General features: G+C 48.6%; 1 protein-coding gene across 3 annotated transcripts in view; it reads right to left on the bottom strand.

The window, feature by feature from the left end:
• The window catches only part of LOC119450935 (uncharacterized), a 118,331-nt gene that overhangs the window by 60,747 nt on the left and 30,151 nt on the right, over positions 1–27,433 (bottom strand). For all 3 annotated transcript variants that reach the window (XR_007466611.1, XM_037714399.2, XM_049666354.1), the window contains 2 exons: positions 17,410–17,533; positions 6,463–6,568 (listed from right to left, as the gene is read on the bottom strand). Coding sequence is in view for 2 of the 3 variants with exons in the window: in XM_037714399.2 (XP_037570327.1) it covers positions 6,463–6,568; positions 17,410–17,533 (230 nt within the window). In the remaining variant the exon portion in view is untranslated. The remainder of the gene's footprint in view (positions 1–6,462; positions 6,569–17,409; positions 17,534–27,433) is intronic.

The following is a 27,433-nucleotide window of genomic DNA, read 5'->3' on the forward strand; positions in this document are numbered from 1 at the left end:
TTTTGGTATCACAACACTTGTCACTTTATATTATGCATTTATTCACAGTCATATCAATTATTGTATTGAGTCCTGGGGCAGCACTTATAATATCCATCTATCACCTTTCCTAACCCTTCAAAAACAAGCTATTCGTATTATTTCTTTCGCAACTCGACAGTCTCACTCACTCCCGTTCTTTCTTAACAATCGCTTACAGTTAAACCTGGATATAAAGAAATTGACAAACTCCCGAAAAACTTTGTTATAAAGAGGATTTCGGTATATGCAGGTTCGGCACGAAAATTCGAAAAATAAACGTTTACCGTATTAACTCGATTCTAATGCGCCCTCAATTGTAACGCGCACCCGTTTTCCGTTTTCGTCGAAGCACTCATCCTCGGAATGTCACACCAGGTACCGGATGTGTGGACGCGTGTCGTTTCGCACAAGCGCGAGGCATCGGAAACGAGGAGCGAGCATCACGATGTCGTCGTAGCATCGTATAGTGTTACAGTAGTACCTCGCTGTTACGCTCCCGGGGGCTGCATTTTCCCGGCTGTTACGTCGTTTTCGACCGGTCCCGGCACAGCTCCCTTAGAACTCAATGCACTGGTAACCCCGCTGTTGCGTCGCAACTGTGGGACCGTTCCCGCATCATACGTTGCGAACTGCCACCCTGCGCCAGCCCAAGCGGCCATTTTGACTTTTCATGTCGCTTGGCTTGGTGGCTTGACGATGCCATTGGCCGCCCAAAGTGCCGGGGGCGACAACTATTACGTATTTTTGGTTTCCGCCAGCAAAAGTATGGCCCTTGAGATCCGTATTTGCTATATAAAGATGTTGTCCATGACACGTTGTGGCCCTAAAATTGGTTTTGGCTCAGATATTCCGTATATAAGGGTACGGCCACGCTAGCGGCAAAAAACGCGCGCGTCATGCAGCGAGCGGCAAGTTGCCGCGCGTCAGCGCCTTGCCACGAGGCCACCGTGGCATGCGCGTCTCGCCGCCTCGCCGCGCGGCAGCGCGATAAGATCTCCCGCGCTCTCCGAACGGGCGAGCAACACCGCGAGCACTCGTTGTTTCATGCGAGAGACGACGATCGTCGATTGAAAACCCGGCGCGGACCGGCGGCATTCCGGTTGTGATGGCTCCGTGACGTCACCCTCATCGCTCTTGATTGGTTCATCTCGCGGCACGCGGCATTTGCTGCAGAACCCATTTCGCCCATTTGCCGCAGAACCATTCCTGCCGCTTTTGCCGTGCGCGGCATCATGCGTTGCCGCGCGTTTTTGCTGCGTGTTTTTGCCGCTAGCGTGGCCGTACCCTAAAGTCCAAGGGCGACAACGCAGTCGCCACACGCCGTATGCTGTATGTGCGAGTGAAAATGTGTGAGTGGAGCCGATGACCGCGTCTAAATCTCGCGCGCGCAAGAAAAGCTGGGAGGAAGCGCGCCTTCTTCCATTGCGCTCGAGGCACCAGCGAGCGAGCGAGGGGGGAGGGATCGCGGGGCGGCGTTGTACTGTACTCTGGCATCAACTGCGTACTGCGCGGCAGCGCGCGGTCGCGCAAGCCGTATCTTGAAAGCGATCTGCGTTGGGGCAGAGTCTAGCAGTGTAGGTGCGTCGAAGGCTCGTAGCTTTCTGCGTGCTGTGTGTTCTCGGCGTTCAGTTTGCGTTGAAGCGATAGACAACAGCACGAAGGTCACTTCGCTCGCTTCTCCAGCGGCGCTTCCACACGCCGCCAGCGTTTGACAGCGCGTGTCCGCGCTCATCGAGTCTGATGTGCCACAGCGTGTACCAGCGCGTCGGCAACATCAGCTGCAAAAGGAGAGTGCCGGCTTGGCGGGCTAGGCCAGCTGCAGCAAGCGGCAGGATCAGATTTGAATGAAGAAAGGGGGAAAGGTCACGCCCGCGGCGGCAAGATCGCCGGGTCGAGGGATGCAAGGCCGCCTCGCACACGCACACACGCACACATGCGCTCACTTCTCATTCCATCGCGGCGTAGAAGGTGCTTTCGGTTGCTGCTCGCGCAAAAATGACAAAATTTGGGGCGAAATCTCTAGGTGGTCGGAGGGGAAAATGCGTTATATCGAGGGGGTCTCCAGCTGCCACTTCGTTACGTAGAAGTCTCAAATACATGTGCTTCTATGGAGTAATGGCGGGGAATCGAAAAACTTCATTATATCCAGGAATTCGTTATATGGAGGTTCGTTATAAGCAGGTTTAACTGTACTACCTTTATCCCTATCCTATTACTATAATCTTGGGTCTATTATTTTTCAATCATCACTATCTCTACCTCGATATAATTCCATCATACATATTCGTTAATGCTAACTGCACCCGTTTTTCTGTTAGGGGCAATCTACTTTTGCCTAAGGTTCGCACTAACTATGGAAAACAAACTATTCTTTTTTCTGCTACATCACTATGGAACTCCCTGCCTACCAACTTAAAACAATGTAACTCCCTTTCCATATTTAAATCTGACTTGACTACCTATCTGAATAAAAAAAACTGTTTTAAGTAACTTGCTATTGTCTATGAATGTATTCGTCACTTTTTCAAGTTTATTGTGCTGACATGTTATACCATGGTATTATTACTTTTTCTTTTTTGGTTGTTATGTTGTGTCGGTTTTCTTTTGTATTTTTTGTACAGCTTTTATTTTTTGTAACTTGGTTTTTTTAGTATATGATTATGCATGATATTACTGTAATTATTTCGTCTTTCATGTGCTTATGAATTTTTCACCTATGCAGTGTTAGTTTCGTTTTATTACTCGATATTTAATTCATCGCCTGCAGTTTTTACTTTGGGACCCCTTCCTGTATACTACTGTCTATGTACTAATTTACTTATCAATAAAAATGAATTGAATTGAATTGAATGAGAAAGCACGCACCCGTGCGCCTAGGCTGCCTAGACGCAATTGAGAGATCAGCAGTCGTGTACGGTTCTCCAACGTTTGCCATTTCCGCATTGCTAGTGCGTTGCCACCAGGTGTATGCTTCGTCTGCTTAGACGCTGTTTAAGGGGAGACGCTCCTCAGAAATATTTCTTTTTAAATAATGATGCTGGGTGAATGAAAATTCTACCACTTGTAGAGCTTGATCTCTTCATTCGAAATCTACTTTTAGTTTTAGGATATCTCGATGGTTTCATGTCCTAAGTGCCATGCATAAGTGAGAAGCAGTGCATGTTTGTGCAGCTGCTGGACATAGCAGTTAGCATGATAGAGCAGTGCAAAATTATTTTTCCTATCCCTAACACTCCATTGAGTGCTAATAAGCAAGATAATGTGATTCCCTTTACAGGCAACTTTTTAGGAAAATTTCGTATCTGGTGCTTCATATTCAGTGGCTGGTGCCCGAGTACATTAAAAATTTTCATCCTTAAAAAATAAAGTGATTGCATTAAATTCTAGATAAGTGCATTCTACATATCCTAAAAATTACGCCCATCAAATATGGTCTTGATTGGAACACAATAAGTACATAAAATGTTGTGCACAAACGCCTTGTTTTGCCCAAAATATGAAGTTGAGAAAAATGCGATTGAAAGTTATAAAAGCTGTTTACTTCTGTTAATTATTATTATTACTTCCCGGGAGAATGTAATGCGGCAAAGCTAACCTTGGAGAGAAAAAGCTTAGGCCTACCACCTTGCATGAGCCCAATGGCGTGCGACACCGCGGTTTGACGCATCGCACGCTTGACAATGTGTCATATCTGTGCATTTTCTTGCCACCTCTGGTGCTTTAACCGAGTTTATTATACTTTTCCCGATCATTTCTGGCTCTGATTTCATCATATGTGAAATAGGAGAGATCAATGTTGCTGAAAACACTAAAAACACAAAACCTGTTTCTTTAATGAAAATCGCCGTTTTTTGACCCGCCTCTCCCCTTAAGTCTACTAATGAGAAAATTATACTATTATCAGCCCCATGGCTTTGCCAAGATTACATTGATAGTGTTTAAGTCTACTAATGAGAAAATTATACTATTATCAGCCCCATGACTTTGCCAAGATTACATTGATAGTACAGTGGAATCTCATTGATACGACTCTCCATAATACGTTTTTCTGGATAATACGTTTTTTGTTGTTTTCCCGGCCAATGCATTTCGGACCATACGATTTTCGGAAGATATGTTTTATTTTCCGGTTCCTGTGAAGATCGTATTGTAATGAAGAAGAGCACATAGAGAAGGCCAGCCAGATCGTCTGTTCTATGCCTGCAGTGCAACCAGTGGGCCAGCCGGATCTCCCCCAGTGCTTAGCGAGTGTGAGCCGCTCGGGCAACCAGCTGTTCCTGCTCAGCGTCACCCGATTCTCCGTTACGAACAGACGCTACCATCTAAACTGTTGAATACCACCCTTTACAGTATCGAGATTCCACTGTGTATGCTAAGCATTTACAGGCAATTTGGCCAAAGTGAAATTTTGTTGCAGTTGGCCTTAAGCAATATGCTTACAACAGTGCTAAGTGGCATGCCACACGTGCTACTGAGCAGATTTTTTTGCGTATCATGGTAGGTTTGGCAGTGATAAGCCATACTGGTGTGCCTATCGATGGTTTCATGTTACAGTATAGACCACTTATAACGTAACCGCTTATAGTGCAGGACCCGATATAGTGTGGTCTTTTCAGACTCCCGTTAATTTTCCCATAGCACTCCATGTATAAACGTATCGCTTATAGTGCAGTTGCGGGAAACTAAATACCGGTTACAGTGCGGCTGCCTGGGAGTACGGAAGCCAGCGGAGACGGCGAACGCTCCCCTCAAACGGGCGCCCCAAGTAGTGATCGAGGAAGAAAGAGACGAAGTGGAGGAGAAGGGCATGTGGTGCGAACGAACAGCCAGTGAGGCTGAAACCAGAATCTTGAGTGCGAGTCCAGTCGTGAAATATCACGGCGCGCATAGCGAGCGAGGGCCACGAAACAGCCAACGCTCGCTTCACGATAACAGCAGTAAAAGAAACTTCAGCGAGCGAGCGGGCGGCGCCGGCACGGCACAGCGAAGGGTGCACGCAGAGACCGTGGAATGTGAGGGAGGAGGGCGGCAGGGAAGCGGATTTCGCCTTGGCAACTCCGCCGCTTCGGTGGCTCCCCTCGCCCTCCCTTGTAGCTCCCTCACTTTCGACTGTCATCGTGCGCGCCCGCCGCCTTGCAGGTGCCGCCGCTACAGCTGGCCCGGCGCCAGCTCCCTGAAGTTTCGTTTTCTGCCGTTATGGGGAAGCGGGCGTTTGCCGGCGTGGGTAGTTTCGTTGGCCGGCCTGGGAAAGCGCCGTAGCCGCAGCGTGCAAGGTCAACATGTGACTAGAAAGTAGAGGAAGCATAAAGGAGAAAGAAAGGTTCACTGCCATTTTCTACGCGTGGCTACGGTAGCGTGGCTGAGACGTCGGCACGTACACGCATCTTCCGGCGCAACGCAGAATCGGCGACCTTGCCATTTGAGAGAGGGTGAAATGTCCACCGCGTTTTATTTCTTTTTTTGGTTGGTTCGCGCGCGACATTGAGGGGTCTCCCCTAAGCTTTTACTCTTAAGGTCCCTGTATTTACTCTATGGCAGTGCTGGAGCAATGCCGAGCGGAGGCGCCGCCGCGTGATTTGGTTCGAATTAACGAGATTCGACTCTAAATTGAATGCAAACGTTCTAGCCGCATTCGTCGACTGTCGCATACGCGTGGCGGCTCGGTGCACATGTTTTGCATATGTGCGGGCCTTGAAAATTGTTGCTTTGGTTATAGTGCGGTACCGCTTATAGTGCGGATATTCGCGACTCCGGCGACTTACGTTATAAGCGGTCTACACTGTATATTCTTTGCTGAGGTCTCTGCCTTTCTAAGAAGGTGGAAGATCTTTTGTGGTACAGCATGGCATCAGACACACCACGAGTCAAGGTAGCACAGTAAACCTTTACGCGGAAAAAAGTGCTTGTGATACACACAACCGGTAGGCATACGACGGGCTGCTACGGCTTGTGTGGTCAGCCGATACATACCATAGATTGTGGTCAGCCGATACATACCATAGATTGGGTCAGTTATTCGTAGCAACTATGTTTTAACCGAGAATACGTTTTAAGAGGGTATGTATTAATGTGGTTTTACTGCACTATGTTTCGGTCATGAGTGCAATAAATGTGCTGTGCCTGCCGGTTGTATATAATGTCACCCCACTCATTCTAAATAAATAAGTCTAGACTTGTGACACCTTCCACGTAATAAGTAATATTTCGCTATATAGATGTATGGTATTTAATGGTAAATTGAATTAATATCTTTCTTGTAGATGTGAGTCACTATTTTTTGGTTGCAAATGCAAGCAGTGCAAGAAGTTAAGCGTTGCCTGCTATGTATGAAACAGTTTACAGAAAGGCCACATGTGTCATTACTCCGATACAAAGCATCTGGCTGTCCGTTCATATCTCTAGATGCGCACGTGTGTGTCCATTGATTAAGCGCATGCTCACCTGAGGCGTGCTTCCATGGCCTCCAGCTCCTGCTGCAGGAACTGTGCGGCCAACTGCTGCACATGCAGGCGTGCTAGAACGGTCTCCTCCTGTCCCTCAGTCACACCTGCGCACACACACACAGGTGGAATCAGCCAGACAAGTGCCTGCAGCCACTGGGCCAAGAAGAGACATCACCGATGGTCCCGTGGGGCAAGTCAAAATAATTAAAACGGCACAGAAGTTCTCTTTCAGGGCTTAATTACTGCAGTTAGTCTGCATCAAAATGATGGCTACAGAAAAGCTGCCACCTATGACTTTACACAAGTAATTCGACTGCTTTCTTAATCAAGATGTCCGCGTGACAAAGGTTCCAACCAAAACACGAGAATGCTTGCCCCCGGTTCTCATGATTGACAAGGGCAAGGACGTGCAAACATGTTTTTTTATGGCCTTGAATCTCGTCAAACACAATTTCCAGTGGCAAATAGGAGTGAGTGAATGGGTAGATTATGTAGTAGGGAAAGAGCACAAGCTTTGCAAGATCTAAATTATGTGCTTTAACAACCAGAAGGGACTCTGAGATAGGTGGAGGCTACGGACTACCATATTTCTTCAAACATAATGCAACTGCAATCATAAGGCAAGGAATGACTTTTCAGTCTGTTTGTGAAAAAAGTAAAATCGTAAAAGTAATGAGAGGCCCAACTGCATTTCCCGGCTCTTGGGTTTTTTTTTTTTTTTTTTTTTTTTACGGTCCCGTGAAAAACGTATCAACGGGGTTCTACTGTAGTATACAGGTTATTTCACCATAGAAAACATACAAAAGATGACGGTGCAGCAGCTTCTCATTGTTATAACCGGTATATAGTTGTTGAAACCGGTACCGTTATAAGTGGGTTCAACTGTACACTGCGGGACATAGAAGCCAAGACCGCGATAAATGTAAAGGCGAAAATAATACTGCATTGCAGGTGCCAATCATACTTTATTGGAGAGATTTAGCATAACCTGTACTGCGATCTGCACCTGCCAGCACGATAAACTGTTCTTTTCTCATTTACAAACATTAAAGGGGCCCTCACTAGGTTTGACCATTTTGTCACCTTCTACTCGCTTGGGAGGTGGAGAGTTGCGTACATGCGATACTCTCGATGGAGGAGACACGACTGGCAGCACAGCAAAACAAGGATTTAATAGGTACACGGACGGTAAAAGCACAAAGCACACCAAACTAGAACCATAATTCATCAAAAAATGTTCACTCGAACTTAAACACAAAGCTTAGACTAAATACAACACTACCGGCAAATATTCTGTCCCAGTTTCGGAGCCTAACTTTGCCTTAAAGTCTCTCGGTCAGTCCTAGCACTGACTCTTCAAAGTCTGGCCACCCTGGCCCCGGCCTAACTGCGTCGCAAAGCGGAAACGTGGGCTCTTACAGATCGTCGTCTTGAAGTTCTTGTTGAATCCGCGTCGGGCTCGTCCGAAGCGTTGAGGGTGCCGTAGGTGCCGACGCCTCGCGGTTCCGTCGACCTGGCCGAGTACGTGGCTGGTGCCCTGGTAGCCGCCGCTGACGTGTCACTCGCCGGGTTAGGCCTCGCGAAGCGTTCTTCGCCTTACGTCGTTCGGCATGGCGACCAGGTAGCACGGTGATTATCAGTTGAACGGGCTTGGCCGAGGAAGAGGGGATTCTTGAGAAGAAGACCGGAACCACCGTGAGCAGCAGCAGCCGGTCCCAGGAGCTTCGCCCGAACGTCTCCGAGGACTACAGCTACACCTGGGCCTTGCTAGCGTCATGACTTCGTGGCCGGGTCCTCCGCTCTCCCGTCGAGAGCATGGCTGAGGAGACGACCTTCCAGCTCAAGAGCCACGTCGATAATAATGTTCCGTCGCTTCTCCCTCGCGGATTACGCCTCGGTTCGCGTGCCTCGAGCACTCGCGCTGTTCGAAACGCTCCGCGAACTTCTTCGTCTTCTTCTCTCGCCACGAGCGGCCTGTTACATGTGACACATTTTGAACAGACAAGTGCAGTGTAGGCTACACAATGTCTGCTGGCGATCGCGTCTGCAATGTATTACACCGCTGTGTGCTGCAAAAACAGCTGAAATATCAAACCGAATGCCGTGCACCCCTCTTCTCAAGGGAGCCGTACTCCCATACAGAGAGTCGAGGTCATACACACAAGCGCACCTCCATAATTCGCATTGCTGAAATGTCAGTCCCTGTGACACATGACTTCCGGAATTATTGACCCTTTTCGCGGCGCTCCCGTGGGCGCTGCCATGTTTGATCACGTGGGACGCGTCCATTGCTTGCCTCAGCTGCCTCCATTGCCTCCGCGTTTACAATGCAAGTGCGCTGGTACGGCGCAGCAAACCTCTGTTTCGACACGTATCATAGACGGTGACTGCATGCATGACACGAAGCTTTGGCGACAGCTTTAGAGAACATGTAAGTGCTTTCAGAGCTCATTACGCGTTGTCCAAACGGTGCGAGCAGCGTATACATACGGTGCTTGTACTAAAGGCGGCGCTAGAAATATATTCCAAGCTGTCCAAACTTTCCGCTTATGAATTAAATCGGGATCAGTGTACTCTTCGTTCTTTATTTGGCAAACATTTTAAAACAGTGGCTTGTCATGTTTCTGACTCAGTAAAGTTCATTGGTTTCTCGGTGCGGCCACTATCTGATTGTTTATTTCCAGCCTAATCGCTCGCGGGTGTGCTTTGCTGCGATAGATTTGTTCTTGCTGTGCACAAAGCTTGGAATGTCAATGTTTTGTACTTTGCGGTAGCTCGTCGCAAAGACATATTATTATCGCTAGTCCTTCACTTACTCTGTGGACCGTCACGAAACATTCAGCTTGCAACATTCATGTCTTGTCGGTATAGTCGCCGTCACTCATGCTTTGGCACATTGATTCAAGTGTGCGCCCATTCACTTATTATTGATATGTTGGCAATAAGGTGGGCGTAAGTTTACGTGCGAGTAGGGGTGGATGTGTGTAGATAACGTGCGAGAAATTTACTATGCCAGTAAGTGGCGCTACTTCCTTTTATAACGAGCAGTACTCACTCTTAAGTGCCGTTCCGGAGTTGAAGTCCTTTCTAAATTTGAAGGTTAACTATACAGCGCTGGTGGATGAATTATCTTGTTTTTTTTTGTTTTTTTTTATGCTCGAAGAAAGCCATGCATTGCAAAGGGCAGCAGCACAGGCAGTCGTTATGTAGCAACACAAGTTGATTCCATTTGTTAATATGAGAATCACTATTTTTGCAGCGAACGTCTGCACACGTCTTCCCTTTAGCGTTACACATTTCGCAGCACGAATTGGGCACAGTGCATTAGCGAACACCCAGTTGCATTTCCAACAGCTGATCGCACAGAAGCAGTAATGGTTTTGAATTCGCACGCATTTGCTGAGGCAACGTATGGCGCGCCGCCGATAGCGCCATCTCGTTCCTCTAAAGCAAACTGCTCCGCAAAAAGGGTCAATACAAGACTACAGCAGCTATATGTTTCATCTGTTGCTTCATTAGATGGTTCAATGTTTAGAGAAACAATAAAACTTACAAACCGAATGTCTGCGAGTCTTTGTTTTACTCTCTGCCGTATCATGAGCGATGTACTTCCGTTTCATCTGCTTGTTCCGACATTGTGCAGTTGCGCTTGCAGAAAACTAAACTATCTGCCATTTTCTACCAGATTCCAGTGAGCGATACTGCTTTTTGATCTGCCTACGTCTGCCTCAGTGCTCGTGTGGCACTGACACTGGTACTCATAGCAGTAGTCGGGTGTTCTCGTGCACAGCGAGCAAAATCTTCCGCTGCATAAAACAATACAAATGCAACAGCTCACGCGCAATACTCCACGCAGCCAAAACACGAGTAAAAAAGAGAAGACGGGGCCCAGGACTTACACGTCGCGTGATACTCTGACTCCGGTACGGGAGAAAGCAGGGTAGGAATTTTTTTTGCGGAGTCTAGATGGGGCAAGTGGAGAGAGTGTCTATGTTGCCTGTGAAGCTCACTTCCTGAAATCATGGTTTCGTAACACTTTTATACCTCCGCTATAAATTATACCTCCGCTATAAATTAATTATTTTGAAATATTATTGCGATAGAATGGCACGTAACAACTTCCAGCGTATAACCAAATTTGCTATATGGCCTGATGAAAAAAATCTGTCAATTTCTTATAGACTTTCTTTGAGCCACGTAGCAAGAGCTGTCTCTTCAAGGAAGGAAGGAAGGAAAGAGTGGAGAAGGAAAGGCAGGGAGTTAACTAGTTCAGCACAACCGGTATGCTACACTACACATGGGAGCGGGATGAGGGGGAATGAAAGATGGGGAGGAGAGAGGCGCAGCAGTGCCCACAAGGAGGTGTCGTCTGCACAGACGAATCTCCAAATGTTGTCGATGCTATGCAGCAGGTCCGAGAATGTATGCACAAGCACAGCAACACCTGTGGCTTCAGCCTCGTCCGAGATGGCAACCAGCAGTGTCGACATGAGACTCTATTCTCAACACACACGGAGGCTGCACGGCCGCCATTATCCGCCATGTTGGCTCTCTGATTGGCTGTCGAGAGGTCATGTTTTGAAACCTGGGCCGGGAAGTGGAAGTTTTGCAAAATCTAAGTCTTCCTCAATATGACGAAATGTGACTTGGGGCAGCAGACTTTCTCTGATAAAACTTTTTCCTGGTCCATGGCAGCTATACTGTTTTGCTCGCACTTAAAAAAGGAAGCGAATGATAGCATACAGAAGCCTGTGCAATGCATCTGCAATTTTATGAATATCTGGTGGCATTCTGAGTTAGCCACCATGTCAGCTTGTTGACTGGCTAGAGTAATATCAAGTGAGTAGCGTCACAGAAAACATGGTTTTGTAAACAAAAATTTGACGTTGCATAACGTTGCGTGACATTGCGCTGGGCCATAACTGGAGGCTTTCCACTATAATTTGTGGTACTAAGAGCCACGTGAAATATGCTAATGAGCGGCCTTGCAATGGCGGCCAAAAGGCAGTGTGCACCCACATTTTCCCCGTTGTTTGAGGCCTCGAAAATCTTTCATTAATAATTCGTGCTCATAGCAGTTCACTCTCGAGTGGTGTTGGCATTCATGCTTTGAGCCATAATTTTTTTTTTTGAAAAGGTGCATTTATCTGAATAAATATTGGTTGAACATTACCAATCTTCTGTGAACATGATGAATGACTTTTCCCGTCCTCAGAGGTTATGACTACGGCGGCTTGTTAATTTATGAAAAAATTGTACGCAGGTGGTGCATTGCAGTTTCATCACGTGTTGCGAGTAAGCAGCGAAGTGAACGATAGATGGCGCGCTTGTGTCGTGCAAGTGGATACCTGTCGAGCACGCATCGCTATCAGTGATATTCGACCACTTCTCAGCCAGCCAAGTCGGGCTGAGTCACTTGCGTTTCATGAGATCACGATTATGCAGGCTGTACATGCGCTCATCAACACTGGTTGGTTGCGTACGCTGTCTCAACGTAGAAGATAACCACATTGAAGCTCACTCGTCATACCACTGTCAAGATCCCGTCGCAGTTGTTCCATTATCATTATTGTAAATTTGACACTCGATTCTTGTCAAGCCAACCATTGTCATCATGCTATCATCATCAGGCTGTCGTTTCACAGCCGTCGTCACTTCAGTATTGTCTTCCTATTGTCGTCATACCACTTGTGAACATACACTGATCACCATCCCATTGTCCTCATGCTGTTGTCATGCATTTGTTGTCATACCATTGTCAGGATGCTGTCGCGGTCCATTGTCATCATTGTAACTTCAACATCTTACTCTCGTCATGCCGTAATCGCACCGTTGTCATCATGCCACAGTCGCCATGTGTTCCCCAACCCATTATTATACTCATCTGGGCCCCCTGATCCACATCTCCTTCAACTCAGGTCAGGGTGATCCATATTGTCACGTAGTAGTGACGCTGAAGAAAACAGTCGTAAAACTGTGTACAACGAAACTGGTTGTTTATTGGGCGAACCTGTGCCCACAAAAGCAAGCTACACTCAAAGCACAACGATAGCGGCGAACACAGTCGGTGATCGTCGAAAATCTGATCAGCGGCGAGACGTGTCGGCTTTTATACCTGAGTCATCGAAGAATCCCTGATGCCCACGTGTCGTCCAGAAAGTTCTAGACAATTCGCGTCGGTCACACAATCAGATAACATAAGCGTCGGTGATAACAGGCAACGAAAAGAAGCATCGATAACGTTCTAGAAACTTCCGATACAGGCGCGTCCTGCGCCGAGCGATAACGTTTAACATTTGTTAGCCGGTGGAAAGCGGCCACCGGTGAAAGATAAACATGTATACGTGTCAATACCCTCCCCTTAAAAAGCATCGTCCCGATGCTACAAACACGAAAGCGAGAACAAAACCATGCGTAATAAACAAACAAACAAACACAAAAAAAACAATTACAAAGTAACAAAGTACCTAACGTCGTCAGCGGGCGTAGAAAGGTTTAAGACGCACCACATGGATGACTTCAGGCCGTGCCCGGCGCCGCTGTGATTGCGAAATGCCGTCTGGCACGACCTCATAGTCCAGTGCGCCAATACGTCGGATTATCTTATATGGTCCGAAATAGCGACGCAACAGTTTCTCGCTAAGTCCTCGTCGGCGTATCGGAGTCCAGACCCAAACACGGTCGCCGGGCTGGTACTCGACGTAGCGTCGTCGAAGATTGTAGTGTCGGCTGTCGGTCCTCTGCTGGTTCTTGATGCGCAGGCGGGCGAGCTGTCGACCCTCTTCGGCACGCTGCAAATAAGTGGCAACGTCGAGATTTTCTTCGTCAGCGACGTCCGGTAGCATGGCGTCAAACGTCGTTGCCGGGTTCCTTCCGTAGACCAGGTTGAACGGCGCCATGTGCGTCGTTTCTTGCACGGCCGTGTTGTATGCGAAGGTCACGTACGGAAGGATGGCATCCCACGTCTTGTGTTCGACGTCGACGTACATTGCCAGCATGTCGGCGATGGTCTTATTTAGGCGCTCGGTGAGGCCATTCGTCTGCGGGTGGTAGGCGGTGGTGCGGCGATGGCTTGTCTGGCTGTACCGCAGGATGGCTTGAGTTAGTTCTGCCGTAAAGGCCGTGCCTCTGTCGGTGATGAGGACCTCTGGGGCACCGTGACGCAGGAGGATGTTCTCAACGAAGAATCGGGCTACCTCGGCGGCACTGCCTTTGGGCAAGGCTTTTGTTTCGGCGTAGCGGGTGAGGTAGTCCGTAGCTACGACGATCCATTTATTCCTGGACGTCGACGTCGGAAAAGGCCCCAGTAAGTCCATCCCGATCTGCTGGAACGGTCGGCGAGGTGGCTCGATTGGCTGTAGAAGTCCGGCTGGCCCTGTCGGCGGTGTTTTGCGTCGCTGACAGTCTCGGCATGTCCTTACGTAATGGGCGACGTCGGCAGAGAGGCGAGGCCAGTAGTATTTTTCTTGTATCGATTAATGCATGTACCGCACTAAGAATCTCTATAAGGATTTCAAGGGGAATTTAACTTACGTTGTTATATCCATTGTTTCATTATATCCAATTTCGTTAATACAAGCTTTGACTGTAACTGCTCGCAAAAAAAAATGACACCAAACAACTACAGTAAAACCACAGTGATACGATCCCGGCTGGTACGAATTTCGGTGTGATACGAATTCGTAACATTCCCCGGCCAAAATACATTGCTCACAATACGAAAAAAATCGACTGTTCCGAACGCGTTGCCGCGCCGCTGCGGATCATACGAACGCGTGAGCAACAGCGGCGGCGGCCGAGCCAGCGGAGCGACCGGCACAAAAAAGCCGGCACAGCGGGATCCATTGTCGCCAATCAACCGGCTACATCAAGCAGCTGCGCAATCTCTCATTGATGCCCATGTCAAGCAGACCGGAGCACTTCACAGCCTTGCCGATGCTTAGCAAGAAAGTAGACGAGGACCGCTGCAGCAACGACAACCGCGGCACAGCCCCGACGGCCAAAATGCTCCCTGCACACGATATGCTCAGGCGTTCAGTGGCGTGCGAAAATATTCCCGAGATCACGTGCATGCCTTATAAGCCTTTCAGAAGGTGATCGTTGACGATTTGGGCAAGAAGAAAACGTACACGGTTAGTAGAAAAACGTTTATAAGTTTTTCAAGGCACCGCGAAAAAGAAAAGGGGAAAAGTCACAGTTTCACCTAAAAGGTGAAGCAAATATTGCGATAGCAAATTAGTAGACAGCTGTATGAAGTAGGGATAGTAGTTGTACCGGCCGCATAAACTTGTAAGCATTCGCTTACTACGTAAATTAACAAGCACGATGTCACGCATGCACAGGTAAACATTAACACATCTCGCTCTATGACCGCAGACACTCGCTATCTAAACGCTGGCGTGAGGAATTGCAACAGCATCAGCGAGCAAATTGACCTTTGCACTGTCTCTCGCTGTAGCGCGAACTAAACGTTGAAAGCACAGCGCATGCTGGTACTAGGCGCACTTTGTCAACATCGCAGATCATTTTGAAGATGAGGTCCAAGCGGGCGCAGACTTTGCGCACTTCGCAGATCGCTTTCAAGACATGGCACCCACGCAGCTGCGTCGCTTGTTCCAACTTGGTCACTTGTTGCAACGCATCGGTCGCTTGTTGCAACGTACAAGCTGGCTGCACCGCTAAATTTACGTGACCGCCACATTCAAAAGCAACGTAAGATGCAGGAACATTACAGATTGGCTATGTATCATGGGGGAACATACAGTAAAACCTCGATAATTCGAACTCGGTTAATTCGAAGAATTTGAGCGGTCCCGTCATTCTCAATGCAAATTCTACCGGATAATTTGAATGGCCCGCGCGGCTCTATTCGGATAATTCGAAGTTTCCGGCTAGTAGCAACGTGCGGCGGTTAGGTTAGGGCGCTCCGTACAGTCGCCAACCGATTTTCCGAGCTCGTGGGGACTGAAAAATAGTCCGGAAAACTCGTTCGGCCGAAAAAAAATGTTATTAGGGCGGCTTAAAGAAAATCTCTAATACTGCCCTCCCTCATACTACGCTTGGAGGGGATCGACTTGCTTGAATTTGCGCAGCAATGACGTCGTCTCCGTGTACAGTCGACACGAACGTCACCGCGTTGGCGATCTCCGCCAACGGAGTTCGCCATGGAGATCCAAGAAACGAGCTTCGCACCGCTTAGCTCTCGCGAAGGTACAGGAAGTAGCGCCGATCACTGAGACATGGGTCTCCGAGACACCTGCTCAGTGTACACACCCCGTTCAAAATAGCAACCGAAACTTGAGAAAAAAAAAAAGACTCACTGAATTAACAAGCTGGTGTCAGCGCGCACGAACCAGCACGGCCGCCGCAGCGAGCGAAGGTTCGTGCGGTCTATCACTTCAACGGAAACTGAGCGGCGAGAGCATAGCGCATACAAAAGGTCAGAGCCGTCTGGAGATCGCTTTCAAGATACGGTGCGCGCGAGAAACCGCTCCGGCGCTAAGTACGCAGTTGTTAGAAGAGTAGAAGTCCCCCCTCCCTCCCATACCCCCACGGCCTTTCGCACGAGGGAAGAAGTCGCGTTTACGCTCTGCCTGCGTTCGGTCTCCATGAAAGCGCGCATCCCCCGCGAGCTGTCACTCGCACATATGGCGGGCGCGCGGCGATATTTTATCGCCCTTGGACTTTGTATGGAACCTCAGGGCGGCGACCCTGACAGCGAAAATCCGCTTGAAGCGTCCATATAATTGCTGTCGCAATAAAAAAACATCCCACAATAAATGGTTACAACGATAGTGCTGAGCGCATATACTAAGAAAAAAGAAAAGGAGCAATAGAGCGTTTTGTCCGCCAAGGAAGAGCGGGCATGGCCTCAGAGACTGGAGGATTGCGCGAGCGCGTGTTCCAATCTTGGAGGCTATACAGCGAGCCACTGGAATCCAAGCCAGTGCAAAATCCAACATGACAGCCTCCAAGATTGGGTAGCGCGGCTCGGAAAGAGCGATTTAGTCCGCAAAATCGAATTTTGTGGTCTCAATTCGTCCGAAAAATTGGGTGCGAAAATGCATGAACTCAATGGGAACCCTGACGGTGCATTTTTGAAGTCCGGAATATCCAGCAAGTCCAAATTTTTGGAGTCAAGCACCACCACGCCCGCTTTCGCGGCAGTTATCGATTCCATGAACATCGTCCACAACTTTGTTGAGTGCAGTGCGGGTGATATTTGTATGCTACGTTTTTTGAGCCAGCTGGAGAGCATGGCACTAGGAGCGGCGAACCAGCGCGCCAAGTAATCCCGCATCGGTGATTACACTGAGTAATTTTTCTCGGACATGGAAAATAAAGGTGATTTCTTTTTGCGGCAAGTTCTTGCTTGTTTTTTTTTTATTATTCATTTTGGTTAATTCGAAAATCCGCTTAATTCGAAGAATTTTCGCAGTCCGGCGACCTTCGAATTATCGAGGTTCTACTGTAATACATGGAAGTCAATGGGATTTAGGTTGGGACTACGAAAATGCGACGTAGCGGCCGGGAAAATGCAGCAGCGAGGAAGGTATCAATGGGGTTCCAGTATTAGAAATCTTTTCTGGTAAAAATAAATTCATTTATTCTTGATTTTGTGTATGTTTTGATGAAACGAATTTCGGGTGATATGAATATATATCACGCGACCCCGCGAGATTTATATCACCGAGATTTTACTTTATCTGCCCCAAAAATTAATGCTATATTCCAATTCCTACATCAGAAGCCACTTAACTAGTTAGCCACTCATGCACCAACTAGCCCAACAGCAAGTACCACTTTCTAAGACTGGCATATTAAAGACTCAACAGGCACGCTGTTGCCACTTGTAATAACAATTTCATCCCCAGGCAACTCACAAGCAACACAAGCAGGAAGATCTCGCAAAGCATAGGATGTCAGCAGCCTTTGCTTGACCCACCTGGTGTGACATTCGGTGCATCGTCTCCCTCCTGGCTGTTGTCGGCTAGCGGTGGCAGCAAAATGTGGAAGCAAGGGGAGTAGTCGGCCGATGCCCGCATTGCTTCGATATGCTTGGCGTCACTCTGCATGATGATGCAAGTCCACAATGAACACAGTGCACTGTTACGTGATTTCATGTTAGGTTAACCTCCCTGCTTTTCACATCTCATTTATCTCTCTCTCTCTCTCACTCTACATGATTACAGATTTTATTACAGTACAGTTAAACCTCCATATAACAGACTTCAATGTCACAAAATTGACCATATAAAGAAATATTTACCTTTTTATAATTTTTGTGAATAAAATGCCATGTATTTAAAACCTCAATTTAACAAAATGTGCTTATATACGATTTCAACAGTACAGTTGAACCCGGGTATATCGAACTCGCCAAAAAACGTTTATTAGTTCGATATATGGCATAATTCGATATAGGCCCGCTATAGGCACCGGGCGGCCGTCGTAAGGCACCGGGCGGCCGTCATAAGGCGCCAGCAGCTCGCCGGCGAACAGCGCCGCGAACGGCGCTGTTCGCGCTCAACAGTGCTCTGACAGCACCGCGAACGGCAGCTGTCAGAGCACTGGCATGTGAAGCAGACGACGGGACGAAGGCGCTCGGTGCTTCCAGTGATTTGGCACTGCGGGTTTTAAGGGCTGACGCACCGGAAAACGCATTTTCGTGTCTCTACTTTTGAGAAAGGTCGTCACTTGTACGAGGCAGATCACATTCGTGGCATCAGGTAGTATATAAAGCAGAAAACGAGCGCAAATTGCGATGCAACTGCACCACGCAAACGGAGCTCACCGCGGCAAGCTACGACGTGGAACTCCAGCAGTTATATTCCAGATATTATTTTGTTGTGCGCGTTAACATTCTCGCGTATTTAATCATGTAAATAGGCGCAGAACACAAAAATTATGGAGAAAAAAAAAGGAGACATAACATACGGCTTCCTTATTCTGCTTCTTGAGCTGCTTCGCCGATCGCACATGTGTCAGTAAGTTCCCGTTCTCTGGCCGTTGCAGTTCTTTTATCTTTGCAATGCTTCCCCATTCTTAATTGCTTATAAACTAGCCCAATATTCACTCACGGCCTACTTTATATAGCTTAGCGTGACGGGAGCCGTCGGTGGCGGCGAGTGTGAACACGCCACTGCGTTGGCGTTCGCCGTCGATGCACAGCAGTTATGTGCCGGACGCAACCAAAGTTGGGAATTGCTAGGAATCAAAATGTACATTAAAAGGAAGACTGATACACTGATAAGATGGCAAAATGACTACAAATCTGAGTGTTCGCCTTCGGTAATTCCCAAGCTCCAGAGCCGTTACACTGCGGAGGCGAAGACAGGCAAGTGGGACACGAATCTCTTGCGTATGAACGGCTCTTTTATTAACGTTAGTATAACTAGACCATAGCAAATCAGCGTCGGAAATGTACAGTGCCCAGCGATTGAAGCGCTGGCAGCGCGCGGCTGCCGCTGTTTTTTTTTTTTTTTTTCTTTTCTTTTCGCGCCACCGGTGAGCGCCGTGGGACCAAATGCAGTCATAATGCGTTACGAAGGTTCTCGCTTTTATTCTACACCACAATGCATCAGTTTGGTGCCCCCAGCGCTTACAGTCAGGGCAAAAAGCGCTGGCGACCATGCGATTCGAGTATCGCGTTTCAATTGCTGAGCACTGTACGTGCTGCTGCCTACAGACCGCACATATACAGACGTTCCACCTGAAAAACGCGATGCCGCGATGAACAACGACTGAATTGAATGTCCTAACCAACTTCAGTCATGCTTTAGTAACTATTGGTGCACCCAAAAACACAGCATGTTTGATCAGACTTGGTTTCACGGCAGTGCCTGCTGCGCGCGGCCCGGTCGCCACATGCCATTACATTCGCGGCGCCGCCGCATGAAGGCGCCACCAGTCCAAATTCATCCCGCGCCCGATGCCTATAGGATTTGATGATGCAAAGGCACATACCAATAAGAAAAGTACTTTATTAATATGGTGGCTTACTTGCGTGCCCTACTTTGGAACAAAATAGTCCTGGATTTTCTTCTGTTTCAACGACTTCGCTGCCTGCGACAGCACGCACGCCTCCACGTTGTCCAACGAGTCGGAGCAGCTGAGGCCGCAACCTTCTATATTCACCCAATAGCGCCGAACAACGGGATGTTTCGCGACCGAACGTCCACAAACCATTTGTAAACGGCCGCTTCGACATCTTCGTACACAGCAGTGCACACACGTCGGGCGCCACGGGCACCTGGCCTTTTGTCCGACTTGGCCCTCATGTCTGCCTTGTTCTTCAGGATAGTACTCAAGGTGCTCCTTGGAATCTTGTACGCGGCGGCGGCGTCGGACTTCTCACCGCGCTCGACTAGATTTATGATTTCGAGTTTCGCGGCGAACGGCAAATTCTGCCTCTTTGCACAAGCCATGACGACAGCGCGCCAAGAAAGTTCACAGAGCGCCAACAGGCAACACCACCAGCACGAACCACGCTCAATGAGGACTCGAGGAAAAGAGGCAGCAGCAGGCACACAAGCATAAAGAAAGAAAAAATGGCGCTCATTTGTGCCGCCTCGGAGAAAGCACGACGGCCTCTGATTGGCTGTAAGCGCTGCGAGCAGGCCAGGATCATTTTTTGCAGGGGGGTGTTCGCCCGTGCACAGCCGGGTCTAAACCACTTTTTCTAGGGTGGCGCCGGCAGTTTTCCCCGCCACCGCGAGTGAAAGCCAACTTGCTGGGGCACTTTTGAGGCACACGGAGTTTGATATATCGGTTGTCATTGCTATTTTCGTTCGATGTAACAGTAACTTTTGCTATATATTCTCAATGTAAATTTACAGTGTTTAGAAATTGTTCGATATTCGATATACGGGATAATTTGATATAAACGGGTTCGATATAGTCGGGCTCGACTGTATAACAAAATTTCACTGCCGCCGCAAACTAATATCTAATCCATAGGTTCTCAAAGTGGGTTCCGCAGGCCCCTGATCAGGGTTCCGCGAGCCACTGATAAATTTTCCGTGGTCCTGCGCTTGCCAAGAGTCTAAAAACAGCGAAAACGAGGTGCGCTGGATCCACAGAACTTCCATTACTCATGCCCGAGTTTCACAAAGTACATCACAGCGCGTAACAGCAACGCGCGAACTGCACAATAAATTCGCAAGCAGCTTGGAGCCACCCAACCTCCGAAAACGGGCAGCGCGCCTAAGCTTTCGCATTTAAATCTTGGAGGCTGTATTTACCAACATGCGTATTTCTCCAGTTTGTAGATAGCGTAGGTGCCGATTGCATGCGCACTTACGTATACGTTAGAGGAATAAAAAAAATGAAGAAAAAAAACGTGCGGAGCATCGCAAATACACGCCGCAGAAGAGCAAGAACGGCGCTAGCGTCCAACCGAAATGAAGCAGTGCAGTCCGCATCGCCATGGTCCTCAGCGGCAGTTGTGCGCAGCACGTGATTGACAGCAACGCCGGAGCGCTTCGTGCCTAATTGTGCCCTTAAAGACTTTAATCTTGCGTTTATCGCCGTGCATAACACCGCGTTGACGGCATGACGCGTGCCTTCATAAGTGCGTAGTTGCCATTCATGAACGCGTTGATAACCACCACTGTTTCGTCCGCAGCGGTTGCGGCAAACAGTAGTTTAGTTTTCACTTGGTGCGCACGTTGGCTGCGTGCCATGGCTGTGTGCCTTCACAACTGCATAGTCACCAACCATGGTAGCGTCGATAGTGACCGCGGTTTCTTCTGCACTTCTTGCAGTGAACAGTAGTTTCGTTTTGACTTCATGCATGCGTCGGCCACCTGCCTTCTGAACCGCAAGGTCGCCGTCCATGATCGTGTCGATAGCCGCCGCGGTTTCGTCCGCAGCGGTTGCGGCAAACAGACTCAGTGCAAAGCTGTCGAAGACTAAGAGCACCAGCTACATCGCGATGGACGAACAATTTGTAGGCGAGCAGCTGACTGGCGAAAAAATGATCGGGATGTACGCGCACGAGGCCTTCGCCGCTGCTAGCGCTAATCAGTCATGAGATGATGAGAATTTCAGCTTCCGCACTGGCCTTGTGCTAAATATAAACAGGATTTACTGATTCATTGAGTAAATAAAAGTGGGTTGATGTAGTTAAGCATTTGTTTATTGTTTTCTTGATACCCTCGATAATTCGACATTTGGTTAATTAGGACATTTTAATTCAGTTAATTCGGGGGCGTTCCTTGGCGCTTCATGGAGCTTAGCAGGGTTCCCTGGAACGAACATGCTTGAGAACCCCTCACCTAGACAATAAACAGAATCTTTCGTGGACGACGATGTTCAAACGTTTGAATTAGAAGTGGCTGCTTGCAAACCCATCTAACTGAGTTAACAGAAGTTACCTGACATAGAATGCACCTACCATAATATAAATACAACCACCTCTAGAGGAAAAGCTCCCCATAGTGCACATGCATCGAAATCAGCAACCGCAAGGGTGCCGCCATGTTGCTTCTCTGTGCAGGCTGCCAGGCGCAGACGACGAGATGCGAATCAGACGAGACACACCATTAACATTATCCTGAGTCTCCCTCAGTAAATTCCAGGGACGATAACGCCACTGCTGCGCATCGTACGCTGTATGTACAGTGGTGGGACTGCCCAAAGTCGTTTCGGAGCAATTTTTGGAGCAAGTAAAATTGCATTTTGGAGCAGTTTGGAGCAGACAAAATTGAATTTTGTAGCAGCTTGGAGCAGACAAAATTGAATTTTGTAGCAGCTTGGAGCAGACTAAATTTCATTTTGGAGCAATTTGGAGCGGACAAAATTTTATTTTGAAGCAGTTTGGAGCAGACCAATCTGGATTTTGATGAAATAATGGAATATGGCAGCGCACTTCGAAACTGCGAAGAAACACATAATAAACCAACACAAAGAACATAGTAGAACCGCGCTTTGTAGGTACAGTCGACGACCGAAAATTCGGACATGCTTGGTAATTCGTACTTTCTTGCGGCACCGCCGTTCCCGCCATAGACACCATGCATAACAACGACCGAAATTTCGGACCAACTAGGGCTCTCCATTTGATATTTAGGACTCCGTCCCGAGGTCCGCGCCAAACTTTTTGTTATTGTCACTGTTGCCAACTGACGCGAGCACTGCCACCAAACTGTGAAGTGAAGTAGAACCTCAGAGATTCTCATACAGGCCCAAAATCTCTGAGGCTAGTAGGTCATTCGCATCGCCATCACCATCGTTTTCCCGGTTCCGTTGCCGTTTTTTTTTTGTGCTTTGTTGTGTTGAACGTTGCCTCAGTTGCCATTCCGTGTTCATCGAGCGTGCTGCGTAGTAACGCCTGTGTTAAGTACGTTTTGACCACGAGGTTGTCCCTGCAGTAGGCTATACTCCGATCAACTTCGACAGTAGGTAGTATCGTGCATCTACAAGAAGCGGAGCATGGCGCCAACTCCACCTTCGCAGCTAGCGCCGGTGACAAAGCGCTGCAAGTACAAGACGATGACAATGGCGCAGAAAGCTGCTGTCGTACAGCTCATACAGAACGGCCGGTCACAGGTTGAGGTAGCCCGGGAATTCGGCATTTCGAAGCAAACTATCTCGGGCTACGTCAAGAACAAAGCCAAGATTCTTGGAGCGACCGAGAAATGTGCTACGGCCGAGAAGAAAAACCTCCGTCAAGGCACATACCCCAAACTTGAAGAGACTCTAAATATCTGGTTAGGCACCATGGTTGCGCAGCGCATTCCCATATCTGGTGACCTACTGAAAGAAAAGGCCGAGACCCTCGCGCTACGGATGGGAATCGTTGGCTGCAAGTTCAGTGACGGCTGGCTCCGCAACTTCAAGCGATATCACCTCGTTTTCAAGAAAATGTGCGGCGAAAGTGGTGCTGTGGACAACACGTTGGTCGCGAATTACCGCACTGACAAGCTGCAGACCTTGCTCAGCCGATACTCACCGGACAATGTCTTTAACTGTGACGAAACCGGACTGTTTTATAAGCTTCTGCCAGAGAAGACGCTTGCTGTTTCCGGAGATCCTTGCCATGGTGGGAAGCACAGTAAGAAACGGGTTACTGTTCTTTTAGGCGCAAATATGTCCGGAAGTGAAAAGCTACCGCTTTTGGTTATCGGAAAGTCAAAGAACCCAAGATGCTTTAAAGGCATTAGAAGTTTGCCCGTGTTGTATGAAGCTAACACCAAAGCCTGGATTACGCAACAGTTATTCGAAGGCTACGTGCGCAGGCTTGATAAAAAATTTGAGGCACAAAAGCGCAACGTGCTGCTTTTTGTTGATAACTTCGGTGCCCATGGCCTGATCAATAATTTGAAGGCAATTCAAATCGAATTTTTGCCACCAAATACCACGAGCGTCCTCCAACCCATGGATCAGGGCATCATCAAGAACCTAAAGGTGTTTTACCGGTCACGCCTGCTACGTCGCATGGTGCTGTGCATCGAAAGTGGCAAAAGTTACAGCGTGGATTTGTTGTCAGCCGTTCACATCGTTGCCGATGCCTGGAAGGCACTGACGGCAGGCACAATCCACCGCTGTTTCCGCCACGCAGGATTTGTTGCCGGCGTTGAATCCGACGCTGCAACGCAGGACCCTGCACCTGAACTGGTGGCTACTGTGCCGGACGTGAACGGAGACGAGTTGATAGAAGATCTGCGAAGCACCGGCGTGCCGATTCCAGCCACAGTGAACTTCAGAAACTTCGCTGATGTAGACAGTGCCACAGTGTCCTGTGCCGAGCTCAATGACGAGGAAATCGTTAATGAAGTGCTCGCGCCTGTGGAAGACGACTCTGACTCTGAGGAAAACGTACCGTGTGCTGCGGGGCCATCGAATGGAGACCTTGTGCAAGCCCTCGCGGTGCTTTCGTCGTGCTCCAGTGAGGACGTGACGCTCGCCCAAATTCAAGCAGATTTGGTTTTGCGCAAGCGGAATACCGTTCAACAACGCATTGAACAGTTTTTTCAGCCTCAGGTGCTGTAACTAGTAAATAAATAGTGTTTTCTTGCTGAACTCGTTTTTTCGGACTGTTTCGCGATCCCCGCGAAGTCCGAATTATCGGTCGGCGACTGTATAGCGTACTAGAATATGGAAGAGTGGAGTGAGCGGCGGCACGACGCATGCTTTCCTGCAAAGCCAAAAAGATTGGCGGCACTATGATCGAACTACATATTCCTGTTCTCAAGTTATGTGGTCCAGTCGCGACGCGGTAACATAACTTCTAACTTCTGGGTCCACCACATTTCACCGCAAATTCAGAGAGCCACAATCAACCCTGGGCTGGTATAATGTAACACTGTTCCAATCTGTTTTTATTGCGATAGCAATGTTATGGACACTCCAGGTGCATTTTTGCCGTCGTCGTCGCCGTGATGTTCCATATAAAGCCCAGGGGCGATAACATCGTCCCCGTGCGCCGTACTGTATGTGCGAATGAAAGCGTGCGAGGGTGAGCCGACAATGGTGGCTCAATCTAGCACGCGCAAGGGAGGAATGCGGGGAGGAAGCACCTCGTCTTCCGTCGCATGCGATGCGACGAGGGGGAGGGAGGTTTCTACTACGGCGCGGCCACACGGGTCGTATATGCGATATGCAATGGGGCGACAGAATAAGAGTGCTGATAACTTTGTGTGCACTGTGTTTTCGCTGTTTAGCTCGCGTTGAAGTGAGATGCAGCTGCCGCGCTTCCTCACTCCAGTGTTTTGACAGCAAGTTTTCACAGTCATCGAGTAACATCTGCTGATGTTTACATGTGTGCGCGTGACACCATGCTTGTTAATTTAGTTAGTAAGCGAATGTTTACAAGTTTATACGGCCAATAAAACTACTACCCTTACTTCGTATAGCTATTGCAGTCGATGCTTCACCTTTCGGGCGAAACTTTCATTCCAAATCCGCCATTAGCCCTCCGTGATAGGTCAATATGGCCCAGGCCTCGCCCATATGGGCATAACCACAGATTGGAAATGTTTTACGTTATACCGGCTCTGGGGACAGAGACACCTGCCCGCTGAACCCGCTGCAGCGCACGCCTCCCCAACCTCTAGTCTGCTCGCAGCGCCCTCAGCATATCTTTCATTGTTTTGTGCCTCAGCTAGGAAGCTTCGCGCCGTTCGGCCCACTCATCCGTATTCTATACACTCTAAATACACGAGACGGTCTTTGGAGGGATCGCCAGTTGTTTGTGCACAGGCGCGAGTACAAGCGGAGGCGAGAGAGAAAATCTGGCGGCTTTTGCTCCTTGAATATCTGACTTTGCCTAGGTACTACGGTGGAGAACTTCCTTTGCTCGTTTTGTATGCATTTAAATACAGGCACCCTGGCCGTTCCGACAGCAGCGACAACAGCTGGGACGGGCCGCGCGCGCACCGGCCACTTGCCGTAAGCGCAGAAAAGTCCTGTTTATAAGCGCTAAAATTACTAGAAACTTACAGGAGGCGCCGTCGCGCGGTGTGCTGAATGTGAACGGCTGCACTCTTTTTCAGATAATGAATCCGCTCGCTGTTCACGGCCACTGCCGGAGCACACATGCCGAAGTCGTTCTGGCGCAGCGTGGCGCAATTTTGGTCAATTTTCTGTGTTTGGCGCAGTTTGGCGCAGGAATTAGCGTTTGTATAAAAATGGCGCAATTGGCGCAGGAGTCCCACCCCAGTATGTGCAAGTGAAAGCATGCGAGGGTCAGCCGACAATTGCAGCTGAATCTTGCACGTGCGAAGCAGAAAGGCAGGGCAGAAGCGCCTTTCTTCTGTCGCCCGCGAGGCACGGAGAGGGAGGGGTTACTCCGGCGGCGGCCGCCACGCAGGCGCCGTATCTTGAAAGCGATCTGCGAGGGGGCAGAGTCTAGGCAGTGTAGACGCGTCGGCAGCTCGTAGCTAAGTGCGTGTTGTGTGTTCTCGGCGCTCAGGTTGCGTTGAAGCAACAGACAGCACGAAGGTCACATCGCTCGCTGCTGCTGCGGCACTTCCTCACGCCAGTGTTTTGATAGTGAGTGTTCGTGCTCATCGAGTGTGATGTGTTCATGTTTGCCTGTGCACGCTGGCACCATGCTTGTTAATATAGTTTACAAATTTACAGCGACAATAAAACTACTATCCTTACTTTGTATAGCTGTCTACTAATTTGCTATTGCAATCGATGCTTCGGCTTTCGGACGAGACCGACTTTTTTTTTTCAAACGTAAGCATTCAAATAAAATTGTGTGCAGTTCACCACTACTCTCATTTCTCAATTTTTCCTGTTTCTCTGCTCTTGCGTTTCCCAGCTCTTACGTTTTTGTTTTTTTTTTCTTTTAACGGTCCCGTGAGAAACTTATCAGTGGGGTTCAACTATACAGTAATAGCTCATTAACTCGAACTCGCATATCATGAAAGAACGGCAAAGTTGAAATTTTCCGTGGCACCGAACCATTTTCTATACATGCCATGTATTTCTTGCCTTTTATCTCGAAGTATTCTTGGGCCAAATTGCGGATCTCTCGAAATCTTGACTGTGATTGGAACAAGAACACTGCCGCCGGACCGTTTAACAAACTTCGTGTGAAGCTGCCACGCCTACCACAAAGCGGACACTTTCCCCGAATGTGAAGTCCGAACCTCGTGGCATAAAACCTTTGTCAAGCAACCATGTGGCACATCATGCGAAGGGAGAGATGCGTGCAGAGGCAGGCCCTGCAAAATAGCACACTCGACGCAGTTAGTTTTGTTCGCTTCATGCAACGCATGTGATTTACTTCTACGCAATGCACATGGCACAGAGTTTTTCTTTGGCTGTGTGGGGCTGCCTGAGTGCGGAGAGTATGGCGCCGCCAAGCAATGCAAGTCACAGACGCTGGATATAAAGGTAGCCCTTATCAAAGAAGTGGAGGCCGGACGAAATCAAGCATCGCCCGAGAATTTAGCATTCCCTTTTCTACACTTTCGACGGTGGTGAAAAACAAGCAGAAGGTGCTCAATGGATTT

Source organism: Dermacentor silvarum, chromosome 4 (assembly GCF_013339745.2).
Source record: "Dermacentor silvarum isolate Dsil-2018 chromosome 4, BIME_Dsil_1.4, whole genome shotgun sequence".
In the NCBI taxonomy this organism is placed as follows: domain Eukaryota; kingdom Metazoa; phylum Arthropoda; class Arachnida; order Ixodida; family Ixodidae; genus Dermacentor; species Dermacentor silvarum.